General features: G+C 35.7%; 1 protein-coding gene across 8 annotated transcripts in view; it reads right to left on the reverse strand.

The window, feature by feature from the left end:
- FAM214A (family with sequence similarity 214 member A) overlaps positions 1-15254 on the reverse strand; it is a 97455-nt gene that overhangs the window by 62138 nt on the left and 20063 nt on the right. For 2 of the 8 annotated variants that reach the window (XR_004300996.1, XM_032416947.1), the window contains exon 1: positions 9477-11891. The exons of 5 other annotated variants lie outside the window; for them this stretch is intronic. Coding sequence is in view for 2 of the 3 variants with exons in the window: in XM_032416947.1 (XP_032272838.1) it covers positions 9477-9513 (37 nt within the window). In the remaining variant the exon portion in view is untranslated. Of the gene's footprint in view, positions 1-9476; positions 11892-15254 lie in introns of those variants that run through there. One more of the 8 variants, XM_032416946.1, reaches the window with a different exon arrangement.

Raw genomic sequence — 15254 nt, forward strand, 5'->3', positions numbered from 1 at the left:
CCAATTCACACACAATTAGAACTATAGTCAACTGAACATAGCTATTATGATCAATTATTTGTTGTTGTATTTTTCCAAAATCATCTGTTTAGAAAATAAACTTACTAATCTGCTTTCACTCCACATTTACCTCAGATCTTTTCCCTAAATTTTGATATCTAAATAACAGACCTTAATAACATTTATACTTGTAAAAGATCTTGAAATTCACAGATGTCTCAATAAAACAAAAATCTAATGAAAAAAATGTTACAGCAACTTGAAAAAAGTATGAAAAATCCATGTACTAGAAGCCAGAAGACCTGGATTCTAATTTCAGCTTTGTAATAAACTAGCCCCAAGACCTTGGGAAAGGTCAATTAAGCTCCGTGACTTTCAGCAAACTGACTTGTAAAATGAAGGTATGTGAAACTAGATGTCCCCTTCCAATTTAAACAGTACCTGACTCTACTTGTGCCAATTTTTGGAGTTATAAAACACTATCCCATTTACTGTTAGTCCTACTTTGGCCACAAGCACTGATCCTGGTACATCTACTGCTCAATCACAAACTAAAAACAGTCATGGGGTTGCTAGTGAGAATACAAAACTTGTCCCAAGCTCAGCTATTTTTGCATTTTGTGACTTGAAATCTTAGAATCATTTATGCCTCCCCCCCTTTTCCCTTGTTCCCAATAAGGCATCAGTGATAAGGTTTGGCTTCTATTAACAACCTCCTATACCTGATCCCTCACCATTCCTAGTTTAGCTGGTACATAGGATGCATAGAAGAGAATAACGAGAGATGAGGTGAAAAAGAACCCTATCTACCTTTGTTCACTTCTCTCATTTCTGCCTTTATGCATCCAATGCTCTGACCAAACTGACCTACTCACTCTCCTAGAGCCACCTCAAGATATCCCACTCTCTGTATTCCAATGAATCACTTAGAATTCCTTCTGTTTCCGACACTCCCCTCCTGGCAGGCCTCAGAGCCCTACCTCAATTGTTTTAATGCTTCACCTCGGCAATGCCAATATTCTTAAAGCCACACCATAGAAAAACCTTGCGGTAAAGAGGTAATGAATCTGTTTGTGCATCAGGAGAGCACTCCAACTCTCCGAACATTCCTACCGCTTTTCTGGTCTTCAGATACCTCAGGAATTATGAATAATTCTCCCAAATTATAACTAGTGACTCAAAAATTACTTCAACTTCTTGAAAGCTGCATAAATCTCACCATTTATATAAGCCTTTTAAAATATTCTTTGGCAGACTTTTTAAATTTTCTTCATAAAGGTCTTAAATATTTCTATTGTGTTCATCATGATTAGATTTGTTTGTAGCTCTTGTGCTTGGGATTTTTCTCATTACATTACCTCTCTTTTTTCCCCCTCATTACATTTTCTACATAATTTCTACTCGTATGGGATTAAAAATTAAACTTTACACTTGATCAAAGTTCTACAGATTAGAGGTGCCCAGCTGGCTCAGGTGGCAGAGCCTGCGACTCAGGGTCATAAATTCAAGCCCCACTTAAAAAAAAAGTTGTACAGATAAAAATTTAGGCCACAGGGTGGGGGGATGGGTGAAACAGGTGAAGGGCTTATTGCGATGAGCACTGAGTAATGTACAGAGTTGTTGAATCACCATATTGTACACTTGAAACCTATAACATTGTATGTTAATTATATTGCAATAATAAAGAAAGAAAGGAAAAAAAGGGGCGACTGAGTAGCTCAGTTGGTTAAGAATCCGACTCTTGATTTCAGCTCAGGTCATGATCTCAGGGCCCTGGGATCAAGCCACAGGTCAGGCTCAGCGCTCAGCAAGGAGTCGGCTTGAAGATTCTCTCCTCCTCCCTCTGCCCCTCCCACCCCGCCTAAAATAAATAAATAAATCTTTAAATAAATAAATAAGGCATAAAATAATGAGATTATCTCTGTTTCAGTTTAAACACATAATTCATCATTGGGGCTTATCCATCTCATTTGATCCCATTACACCCCTCCAGGGCTTTTTATTTTTTTTGTAAGAGTTCATTGCACCTTATGCTTTCCCTTCCTAAAACTTAACACAAATAAAATTAAATCATTATTTGCATCTCTCCTCTAACCCATTAAGCTCCACAAGAACAAGTTGGTCCTGTTGTCCAGCCTAGCTGCTTGGAATGAACAAGCACTAGAACACTTGCTGAAATAATGAATGGTCAGTGTTCTATTATATCTTGTTTTCTTATTTCAGCTTATTTCTGATTAAAGTGATAAAAGCTTGCTATTACCCTTTTCAGATAATTACTTTATTCTTCTCTTGGGTTTAATATTTTAACTGCCAACTGGTTTTCTATTTTTTCTAAATTTGAAAAGTCGAAGTTGGAAATAAAATTCTACAAATGTATCACCTGAAACACTACCCTAAACCTAATTAGCATCTCCTTAACTTTCTTTGCTTCCTAAAGCAAGTCTTAATTTAGTCAACAGGGACCTAGTCTCTGCCCCCTCTTTTGTACTGAAAAAGTTTTGTTGTTTTTAATGCCCTTTATCAATATAATTCTTTTTAAACTTTTTAAAATAAAATTTTTTAAGTAAACTCTAGGCCCAACATGGGGCTCGAACTCATGACGCTGAGATCAAGAGTTACTCTACCTACTGAGTTAGCCAGGCGCCCCAATATAATTCTCTTAAATGAACAAGGAAACATTTGTTTTTAAAATAATGAAAGTGGGTTAGGTAATCACCAAATCTCTAGCCTATGGCAAAAACATTTAAACTGTCAAAAATAAGAGACAGAGAGCACTTTGAGTTAAAATTTCCCTATTGATTACTGGAAATCTGCCTTTTTTCAGGGATTTACAGAGCAAATTCATCATAACAAACTACTGGCTGCTTATAGGATAAGTTGGGGGCAGCTTAAACTCTAGAAAAGAGAGCTAAATTTTAAGTAATTTTAAAGACTGGCTAGAAGGTAAGAGTTGAAAAAGAGAAGTATCTACCTTTCAAAAACGTCAGTGAAATCTACTTCTTCTCCCAAAGGCAATGGGGAGCTCAAGCTGCAGTGCTGCCTTCAAGTGGAGGACAGTCTGATGGAGATGCTACAGATCTAATTCACGGTGATGGGATAAGTGATAACAGGGGTAGATTAGGGTATGCTTATGAAGAAACTCAATCTTGGAAATCAGAGAAAGCTCCCAGAGGACTTGATATTTAAAATGTAAGAAATGAAACTAGTCAATGTTATTGAGGAAATTTCCATTTGTCATGCTTCCTTCAAGTCCAGGCTGCCAGAAATGTGCTTTAAACCATACCATCAAGGATGCATGGGCATAGACTTAGAGCTACACAGATTTTATGCATTTGTTCTTACCTGCACTAACCCTAGAGAATTTAAATTTTCTGTGTTCTGCATAAACCATTAGACCTAATTCATCACTGTTTTAGGGCCTGAAAAATCCTCAAGTAGGAAATATTGTCCTCTTCATTGTCCTTTGTGGGAATATTCCTGGCCCTATGGTATTATCACCCCATACCTCAGAAAGAACCATGGGGGAAAAAACCTGAGAAAACGGTGTCAGAGAAGGAAACAAAGTACTGTCTCTCAAAACCACAAATTCTTCTGTACATTCAGAAGATGACCCTGTGCTAAAAACAAAACAAAACAAAATAAACAATTTTTAAAAATTAATGCTTTTATTCTATGTCTAAAACCAAGATATGGTCAATAAATTTCTTAACCTAAGAGAATCTATGAACCTCTGGATATTTTCCACAAAATCAAGTGTGTATATGCATAGATGTGGGGTTTTTCTCCTAGCAGGGACTGACAGTTTTCAGCAGACTCTCAAAAGGGTCAGTACCGCAAATTGAGAAATACTGGCATAGAGCAATCTCTCTCTTGTTCTTTTTCTGTGCGGATTTTTTTTGAGAGAAGTGATTTAAGGTAAGTATGTTTTTCCCCCTTCCACCCACCCCCTACCCCAAGGACACAATGCAATGCAATTAGGTTAAACCAGGATACTTATTTCTAAAATGGTTCTCCTATCCTTTTTGTCAGTTGCAAAATAGTCTCTGGACCCAAAGCAGAAGCTAGCTAGTTGGGTAGTACTACTGAACATATTAACAGTGATAAAATGGAATACACTTGGAAAAGATGATCTTTCCTTTACATTTGTTTATTCTCTAATTCTCAATAAGCTAAACTGTATTGTCAGCAAGTTGGAGAGCTAAATAATATTAGTTTATGTAGGAATCACAACATCTTAGCACTTGATGAAAATATGGAAACCAGGATGGGAACTCAGATTATACCTCTCTCCTCAAAGAATGTTCAGTTATGACCACTCAAAGCAATGAAAAGTCTACAGTCAGTTGAAATTTTGTGTACATATTAAAATGATTAAAGAGCATTTTCTGAACATTTTGGCTTAGAAGTTTGTGTTTTCAAAATTTAGTCCTACACCAACAGCTTTTTCTTTGGAAGTTTTTATATTTTAACACAGTTACATTCATCATGTATGTGATGGTATTTAATATTTGGCTCTCAGGTAGCTGACTTGTCCCTTGTCATTAATGTGGGTGTCAAATACAAGGTCACCCTTACACTAATCCTAGCTGAGGGATTCAAAAGAAAAATCAGAAACAAGTTACTTCCCAGGAAACAAATACCTAGTGGATTTAGCAACTCTAATCAGTCAGATCAGCATTTGTGGATACTTGTGTGTACATGCATATGCATGCATACACACACCCCCAAGATAACACTACATCAAACAGAATATTTTTTTCTGCCTTCCCTTCTTTATTTACCTTTCTATTTTACCCATTATTTCCTTACTATTCTTGACTATTATCTTTCTCCAGAAACTTACTCATGTACTTCTCTATGAACTCTGTGTCCTTTCTTCTGCCCAAATCTCATTATTTCCATGACTCTCTAGATCATGAAGTATTAGAAAACTGAGAAAACTAAAATTATATCAACATATGTGAAGCTCAGGGGGAAAGTCTAAAAAACTACACTTAAAATCCTCAGAACTCAAAAATAATTTTAAAGAGTTTATTATAAAATCTCACATTTTATTGAGTGTTAACTCAGTGCCACTAACCTGAGTAGTTTTCTTAAACTGTTCCATTTAAATTCCACAATTACCCTAAGATCTCCTTATATTGACTGGGAAACTACTGCTCAAAGAGGTGAAACTGTGCCCAATACTGCTAAATAATAAAAAATCAGGGGTGCCTGGGTGGCTCAGTTGGTTAAGTGTCTGACTTGATTTTGGCTCAGGTCATGATCTCGGGGTTGTGGGAGAGAGCCCTGCATTGGGCTCTGCACTCAATGTGGTCTCCTTGTCCTTCTCCCTCTGCTCCTTCCCCTGTGCTCTCACCCTCAAATAAATAAATAAAATCTTAAAAAAAAAATCATACAGAATAGATAAGCTACCCCAAATTTGACCACCCCCCAAAAATCTCAAAATATTAAGGAAACAGAAATCAACTTAGATTTTTAATGGCCAATATTTAGCAATAACATGTTAAATAAGAGAGCTATATACAACTGACTGGCAGTTTCCCTTTCATATTCAGGATGACAAGAAGCTTAGAGCACAATCTGAGGCCCAACTATGTATGAGCCTATATTTCCTACTCCATCTTGACTATTTCCTATAATTTATGATGTCCCTGTGTTTATCATAAAGCTTCTAATTCAAATCCTTTGATGTTCAGAAGTCTTTGAATGAATAAAATTGAGAAGACCAGCAAAGAAACAAGAAGATATTTCTAGTTTCTCAATTAATGGCCATCATGCTACCACTTTTAACTTAGCCCCATCACAAAGGATTATATAATCAGATTCAAGCAATACTGCATTGACTACATTTTTAAAACCTGGGTCTTTGATTTTAGATATAGCAACATCTGAAGATTAAAAAAAATAAGATTTACTATAGTCTTCCAAAGCAATACAGTATATGCAATAGCATGTTGCTAACTGAAAATGCCTGACAGAAAGTTGTCAAGACTAAACTTCCCTGCTCAGCTATGACAATCAAATCTTTTTGGAATTCAGAATATGAACAAGTAACGGAATTTCTTCAAGGAAGAGGGGGGAAAATAACAAAAACAAAGAAACAGGAAAAAAACAGTAACAAAACTGTATCATATAGCACTTATGCACACATATAGGAAACAAACATTTGGAATAATACCTGAAGTAGGAATGATAAAAAAAAAAAAATTTCATAGGAGACCTGGAAAAAAAAGAAAAACTCAGATTGTCACCCGTTCCTGAGGTTTTAAGTTACAGAATTTTTTTTTTTTAAAGATTTTATTTATTTATTTGAGAGAGAGAGAATGAGAGACAGAGAGCTAAGTTACAGAATTTTTTGAACTGTATATGAAACACTACATATTATCGCCTGGTGATTTCAAAATAAAGAGAAACAACTTTATTTAAAATAAAAACAGTTATATCAATCATTGCATCTGATAAATATTGGTAAGTGGTCAAGGCAAAAAAAAGAAACCACTATTTTCGAGAACTGAACTATTTTTCTACAAGTACATAAAAGTATAGCCAATTTAAAGATTTGACATAGAATAAGACAATAAAAATTGTATTGTTAGGGGCGCCTGGGTGGCTCAGTTGGTTAGGCGACTGCCTTCGGCTCAGATCATGATCCTGGAGTCCCGGGATCAAGTCCCGCATCAGGCTCCCTGTTCGGCGGGGAGTCTGCTTCTCCCTCTGACTCTACCCCCCTCTTGTGCTCTCTCTCTCACTCTCTCTCTCAAATAAATAAATAAAATCTTAAAAAAAAATTGTATTGTCAAATAACAGATGAATTCAAAAAGTTGAACTATGCTAGCAATGTTACTACATTTGACCAGACTATAAACATCAATTATTTTCCTGAGGTTTTGATACTGGACAAACACTTTCAGATGTTCCAGTATAAAAAACACCTTTGGGTACTGAGCCCAAGAATAAAATCTGAGATTCTGCCAAGACTATTCCTCCTGCCTCACAAAGTCAAAGCTTTTGTGTAACACAGCAGTAGACACCACTTTCTTGCCAATATCACGTTCCTTTATCTTTTGCAGCATATGAATGAAACCAGCCTGCTCCTGGGAAGTCAATTAATTCTCAAGAAATGAAACAAGAGGAAAAAGTAGCAAATCAATTCAAGTAAAACTCGGTTTTTGTGGTTCTATATTAAAAAATAAAATTAGTGATTCATGAGAATGATAGCTCGAGAAAATGGAAATGACTAGAATAGCTTCTATGTGGTTAGAGTTATATTTAATGAACTTGGGTCCTCCTATCATCCTCTGCCTCCTGGCCCCTCACAGATCTTCTTTTGCATATGAGTGCTTTACATTGGATGATATCAAGTCCAAAGAATATAATAGCTTTCTTTATTTTGCTACAATTCTTCTTAAGTTTTAATTTAAGTAATCTCTACACCCAATGTGGGGCTCAAACTCACGACCCTGAGATCAAGAGTCTCATGCTCTTCCAACTGAGGCAGCCAGGTGCCCCTATTATACTATAATTTTTATGATAACTCCTACCAAGTTCAAGTTTTGGGGTACACCCAATAAACTGAAAAAAACTAAGAAATGTAACATGCAGGTTCATGTTAAACATTTTAATGTTTATGGACAATTTGTTTTATAAATTTGCATCTATTTTTTGAAGTCTTTAACTTAACACAAACATATGTATCATTAAAAATGATCAGTGATGGGCACCAAAGCATGAGATATATTTTGAGTTCTTTCCAAAGAAAAGAAATATTTCTCCTCACTTACCAAATTATGCTAACATTGACTGCTAAATCTACTTAATGACAGGTATTTCTTGCAAAGAACAACAACAAAACAAATCCCTATAGAGATGAGAAACAAAGCTCTAATATCAACTTTAAATTTATATTATACTCATTTTATTCATCAGACATAAATCACTGAGTTAATTAAAAAGGAGCCAGTTACACAACCAGGTGAAAATGAATAAGCCAGGGCGCCTGGGTGGCTCAGTCGTTAAGCGTCTGCCTTCGGCTCAGGTCATGATCCCAGAGTCCTGGGATCGAGTCCCGCATGGGGCTCCCTGCTCTGCGGGAAGCCTGCTTCTCCCTCTCCCACTCCCCCTGCTTGTGTTCCTGCTCTCGCTATGTCTCTCTCTGTCAAAAAAATAAATAAAAACTTTAAAAAAAAAAAAAAAAAAAGAAAATGAATAAGCCAAAGAAAATTGTTCATAAATGGGCAATATGCTGTTAGGTCTTCTGTTCTGCTTTAATTAATTAATTAATTTTTTTTTTAAAGATTTTATTTATTTATTTGACAGCGAGAGACACAGCGAGAGAGGGAACACAAGCAGGGTGAGTGGGAGAGAGAGAAGCAGGCTTCCCGCAGGGCAGGGAGCCCGATGTGGGGCTCGATCCCAGGACCCTGAGATCATGACCTGAGCCGAAGGCAGACGCTTAACGACTGAGCCACCCAGGTGCCCCTGCTTTAATTAATTTAAAAGAATCATTAGTTAAACCAACTATGTCAACTCTATATGAGAATCTGTAAAAAACTTTTGTTTAAGATATTTTAAAACTTTCGCATAATCAATCAGTTAAATAAACTGGTTTTTCCAGGTCCCGTAAAACAAAATCGTAATCCATACTCTGTTCAATTATTACAAATACTTAATTAGTGAGGTTTAATTTAATGAGATTTTACTATATTTGCAGGATTAAGTAAGACAGATACAGAATTATTACATTTTAGAGGCTTACTCTAATTTTACAATACTATCTTAACCATTTGTGGTATGTTGTCTTTAACATCCTTTATTTTTCCAGTTTCCATTTGGACATTTAACAGAACAGAACACGACACTGACTTTGCGGTTGGATTATACTACCATCCTTTATCTGAACTGCACAGAACTAGTCAATGGGTCAAATTAATTACAAGATTGTACAATTTGTGGTAGTATCTTCAGAAATCCTTTATAAAAAGATAGCACATCAATTTCCTAAACGATGCCAAAATTCTCACTAAGCTAAATTCTGACAATCTGTCAAATACAGAAACAATGAATTCAGTTAAAAATATGTAACTTCTTTTAAATATTCTCCTTAACAGCTTTTATTTTCAAAAAACACCTCCTGCTCCCAAATACAGTTCATGCTTCTGGCTAACCCCAATTCTCTTCCCTGTATTCTCATTTTTATCACATTTTCCCCCTATTAAAGTGAGCACATTGTATTTTGGTTTCTTTTCTTCCTACTCATTGTTCAGATCAGCATTTTAATAATCTTTTAAGCAAGGCCGTTCAAAGAAAATATGAAGCTAAAGAAAAATTCCCTAAGTTCAAGGTTTTTCAAAGTGAGATCATTTTTCTGGACCTATTTATTAAAAATCTAGGCAAAGCAAACACCACAACTGGTAAACAGCTACAGAAAATTGGAAGTTCAAAAATAAAGCCGTTAAAAACACTTCATTACACACCTTCTCTGTGAAGCCCTTTGTTTCCACTGAAAACCATACTGGAATCCTTGTGTAAAAGAAGGGGCCTTCTGGCTGTCAACAGCTACACGGTCAGTGACTGAGGGACCCAGATGTCTGCAGTGGTTAAAACAAATGTTCGGCAGTGGGTGCTGATTCCGCTTCCCTCTGTGTAAGGTTTTCCACAAAGGCAGCAGAGTACGAGCACACATAGCAACAGCACTCACAGCTGATTGGATGGAGGGTGTGCTCAGCCGCCCCTGCTTGCTAGGTCCACTACAGCTTCCTGTCTACTTGGCAGCACTATCATGTTGTCTTTGCTCTTCTTACCAACTCAGCTGTGTTTAGGCAACTTGAAAGAACAGTAGAAGGATAACGACGAAAGTATTCTAGCATGAGCCCCTAAAAAGTATGCCTCTGGATGTTTTTCGAAGAGAGAAATTCATAAGGCAAACATTTATTTCAGTATTTCACAGGAAACAGGACAAAGGGAGTGGTGGAGGGAATCAGCTTATTATTTCACATTTCAAGTAAATCAGGTTCTACCAAGAGAAACCCTCTGAAAACACAGAAATCTAAGAATTGAAAGCAATTAGAATAAAACATCAACCTCCATCTACCTAGTACAAAGAATTACTTTACAACAAACTTCACAAATTCCAAGAAAAGCACAACCTGTTCGTTAAAATGGGATAGGGCATAAAACAGCCCCCCTCAAATTTATGCAGTGCCTTTTAAGGGGTAAGAAAAATTGATGTTAACGGATTAGAAAAAGACCAAAAAGGGGAAAATAGTTTCTTAGCAAACTCTTACAACAATGAAGATTTAGCTAGGCATTTGCATTAAAATGTCTCTTTTTACATAAAACAACATTTAGCCTGAATTCATCTATTTTCTTTATCATAATTTTTCATAATATCATAATTTTCTTTATCATACTTTTAATTATCTGCAGCTATTGAAGGCATAGGAGATTTTCTTCAGGTTTCAAGTACTGGACTTCAATGTACCAGTCTACACTATCTCCTAAGCCTTAAGAAAAACAAAAATCCTTCCCCAACTTACAAAGATGTTTTGGCGGAGTTAATGCTGGCGGTGAGATACACAGATATGAAGGTTCAGAAAAATTCCCTTTTAGGAAATATTTCCCCTGAACATCACATAAACTAGGATAGTGTTTTTTAAACTTTTAAGGCAATTAAGCTCTTTTTATTTACATTTTTTCCAATAAAATGCATTATTAGTGGTGGCTTTAGGATTTCTATACAACTGAGGTTTGTGGGAGTAGGCAGAGGCTAGAGGAGCAGCACACTGTTTATTACTCAGATATTTGTTTATCTGGAGTGTCTTGGGGGTAGGGAGCAGAGGCTGATGGAAATGTTGGCTCCATTAAGGCACCCCATGAGCAACATGAGGCTATTTTTAAATGAGAGGCCACAAACAACACTGCAGTTTCAAATCAGCCCCAGAGTGCACAAGATTCCTGTCCCTGAAAAAGCTTCTAGGATCCCTGGAGTTTTACAGTATACAAGTAAGAGTACAATGTACAGAACCTGTAAGAGTTAAATGTCATTATTACATTAGTGTAAAGAAAGAATCTGATCATTGGCCCCACAATTAACCAGAGGGAGAGCTGCTAAGCCCTCTGAGAAATAACAATAGGGAAGATGTATTTGGGAGCACAAGAAGCCTTTGGGGTAAGTGACTCAGAGAAAGAAGGGCATAGTAGAGAGAACATTTAGTTTGGAGTCAGGCCAACCAACCTGGGTTCAAAACCTGAAATTGCCAGTTACAAACAATGAGACCCTATACAATTTAATAAACTACTCTGAGCTTCTGTTTTCTGATCTGTAAAATGGAGTCAACTCACAGGGCTACTGTGAAGGCTATAAGGTGCTGTCTGTCAGCCAGACTGGGATTTTGGTTACTAAGGATCCTAAGCTTCTTCAAACTGTGGAGTTTTTGCAAATACTATTTATACCTCTTCTAGTAAGAGTAGTCTCCCACAACGCATCCAGTTGATAAGCCTCAGCTTAAATTTCTCTTCCCCAGGGCAGCTTTCCCTGATCCAAGACTAGTCTTACGCTCCCTATACCTCCTGCTTAGTACTTAGTTCATAGAAGGTTAAATAATTATTTGCAAAATGGCTGGTTGAATGACATTCTCCTCCACCACCTCTAAGTGCTTTAAAGAGAAGTACTATGTTTGTCTACATTATTGCTAACCTAGCACCATGCCTGATTTATGTCCTAAATAATAGTTGATTTGATTTCACATTCATGGGAGGTAGACAGAACAAGTATCATTATCTGCACTGTTCAAATAAGAAAATCAGCTCTAAAAGTTTATTTACTCAAGTCATACAACTAGAAGTCAAAGGAAATAAAATTTTTAAAATTTTTTGATGAATAAGTTTATAATTCAAAATTAATCTCTTCCACTCTCAAAAAAGGAAAAATAATATACAATCCCTAAATTATTTTGGAATATTTCCTTTCAGTTATAATCCTCAAACTTTTAAATTAAAAGCTAATGATAGCCTCTATCTATAATCTGATTAACATACAAAGAGAACTTATAAAAATTAAATTTAGTCAGGTGCGCCTGGGTGGTTCAGCCAGGAAGTGACCGAATATTGATTTCAGCTCAGGTCATGATCTCAGGGTCATGAGATTGAGCCCCTCATCAGGCTCTGTGTTGAGCGTGGAATGTGCTTAAGATTCTTTCCCTCTCCCTCTGTCCCCCCTTAAAAAAATTTAGTCAGAAACATGTAATTATAAATGAATAAAATGTACATGAGACATGCCACCTTAAAAAGTAAAATCCAACAAAGAGATTTAGTGAAATGTTTCTTCTATGCTGCCAGTTTTCCAAAAATTTCATAATGGCACTTTACTTAATTCTGAAGAATGCTTGCTTTTCCCTGCTTTTGTTTATCTTAGTACGCAAAGCTATAAATGGGTATGCTATAAAAGAATGGCATGTTATCTACTTTGTAGGTCTCAACAGTCTACAAGTTAAAAATCTGAATAATATGAAATTCCATACTAAATGTTAGTCCCAGGTTCTCAATTCTCAACCCCCAACCATGAAATACCCCCTTTTCCCCCTGCAACTCACATAGCATGGTCAAAATTGTGCTCTCCAAATGGACAGCTGAAGAAATATAAATTACTTATATTATCCTCATATAAGGAAATAAATTAAAAAGAAGACCTTCCATGAGTTTTTTTAAACTACATATTCTAAATATAAAATGGAAAAGTCTCAAATATCAACTGTTTCAGATCATCTGTGCCCTTCATTAGCAGAAATAATTGGGAACTATCTACTTTTAAGATACTTTAGAGATAATCATGCTAGCTTGGATACTTTCTAAACAAAAAGATACACTGCTACTAGAAAAGAAAAAAAAAAAAAAAAAGAACCCTTTACAGGTAATGATTTAATAGCTTCTATGTAGGTAGGCCCATGGCCCAGGCCCAGTGTTAGTCTCTTTATATACCTATCTCCTCTGACCCTGTAGCAGTTACTATCCCCAAAGATGAGGAAACTGGCTTATTACTTGACCAAGAACAGTAGAATCAAATGGGAAAAGCCAGGATTCAAGTTTTGGTCTTCCTAAATCTAATATGCATGCTCTTAACCAATGCTATCCTTCCCTTAACAACTCCTTTTTTATATACATTTCCGTAAGGCAAATATGGCATCATACAAGAATAAAGTTTAATTACAGAAATCTCAGCATTTTCCACTTATTACTCATTCAATAAGCACTATTACAGCCCCATTACACCTCAATTCTGTCACTGATACACTAATCATAGTACAGGAAAACAGGATTTGACTGCTAAACAGGGAGCCAGGCCATAGTTATAAAGTGTGATCACTACATGAAGACACAAAAGATTCAATCTGTAAAACTTCACTACTTCATATTCATAGATCACATACATAATCCGGAGAAAGTAAAAGAAGTAGAAAAGAACAATGACCAGGAACCACAGATCTGGGTTCTAGTTTAAACTCCACCTTTAATTAGCTTTATAATCTTAAGTACTTCTCTGAAATTGCTCATTTCTAAGTCAGGAATCCTTTTTTCTTTTCTTTTTTGCCTGCAACGTTGGTTTGTTGTTAGGATCCAATAGGATAGGGTAAAATTATTTTGAAAACAGCAACGTTCTACACAAATAGAATATCATTGTCTCCAGTGGTCTTCTAGGGGATAGCAGTGTAAACGTGTTTGCACAAAACTCAACCTCATTACTGGAATGATCCTTTAAAGCAGCAAGACAAAACGGAGGAGAGCCAGAGTCTAGGAGTTCAAGATCTTTCTATTTAACAAGCTGTGCTATCAAATTATTTAACCTGAGTCTATTTCTTTACCTGTAAAGTGGGAGTAATAATTCCTCTAAGAGTTATAAATCACCTAGCCCAGGACTCGGCTCTCAAGCAATTGAAGTCTCCTCTTTTCCTTTGCAAACATCAGGTCTATAGGATGTTAGTAAAGGGCAAATGTGCATACACACACACACACACACACACACACAAGGGGCAATTACTATTAATGAATAGTATACTATATTAATAACAAAGATAAAATTTGAATCTTCACTTCTAAAGATTTATGACATTGATATTTTTAAAGTTTCTTAAATAATGTCACATTTAACAACACATTTCACAGTTCAGTAACAAATTTGCAATAAAGACTAAATAATAGCTAAAACTTAACACTGTTAACAGTTTTGGAAATTAGGAAATTTATGGTTTTTCTCATTAGATCACTTTTTATTAAAAAACAAAATGTTATACTGTTAGGTTAGTACTAGGATAAATTAAGCCATAATAAGTTACATTAATTTCCACACACACAGAGATTTCTAGCCATCATTGTTGCTGAAATGATTACCCAGTGATTTGTATTCATTATGAAATGGTACAAATAAGCTAAGTGGCCAAACAGCAATCCAAAAATACTGTGTTTTTAAGAGCTAAAACATTTCTTAAATTAAAATATTAAAAAGTACCTAAGAGACTTAATTGGGTTTCTCATCCTTCAAAAGATTTTGGGTTATGATGACCTAGATTAGCTCCAGGAGCAGAGCCTTGTTTACAAAATCTCAGATCTTGGAGAGAAGAAAATGTTCTAGCCTGTTTTTGGCATCATTCATACTACATTGTTTAAAATGAGCTAGAACAGGGGTTATTTATAATCTAGCTACTGGACAAACACTTTGTCTAATAATATCTTGTGCACACACTAGTCAGACTTACTAAGTATCAAGATCAGGTATATAAGAATTCATTTTAATATCCTATAGTACTCTTTATAAATTAATATCATCATTATTACATAAAACATGTGCCAAGATGCACTGGGTTGCTCTTTACCTATACCCATACTTCTTTAAAGACAAGTTCTAGGATGTTGTTAATCTCCTATCATATTATAAAGAATGGTATGTTTGATCCAGTCTTAAAATCTGGAGCCATCATGAATTTTTTTATTCTGCTAAAAAACGACGTTTTACTAAAAGTATTTCCATGGAAATTAATGTATCTTTCTTACACTTATTTGTCCCTTTGACAATCTAACTTTGTGAAATAAGAATATTTTGTAGATAAAGACACTGAACCATAAAGATTAAGGTAGGTGGTGGATTACCTAGCTGAATCACCTAACCCAGGTTTAATTCCAAATCCTATGTTCTTCTTTTTCTACAACTACCTATCATCGGTACATGTCTTTACCTCTACTAATTATGCCAATAGTCATAC

Source organism: Phoca vitulina, unplaced genomic scaffold (genome assembly GCF_004348235.1).
Source record: "Phoca vitulina isolate PV1807 unplaced genomic scaffold, GSC_HSeal_1.0 scaffold20, whole genome shotgun sequence".
NCBI lineage: Eukaryota > Metazoa > Chordata > Mammalia > Carnivora > Phocidae > Phoca > Phoca vitulina.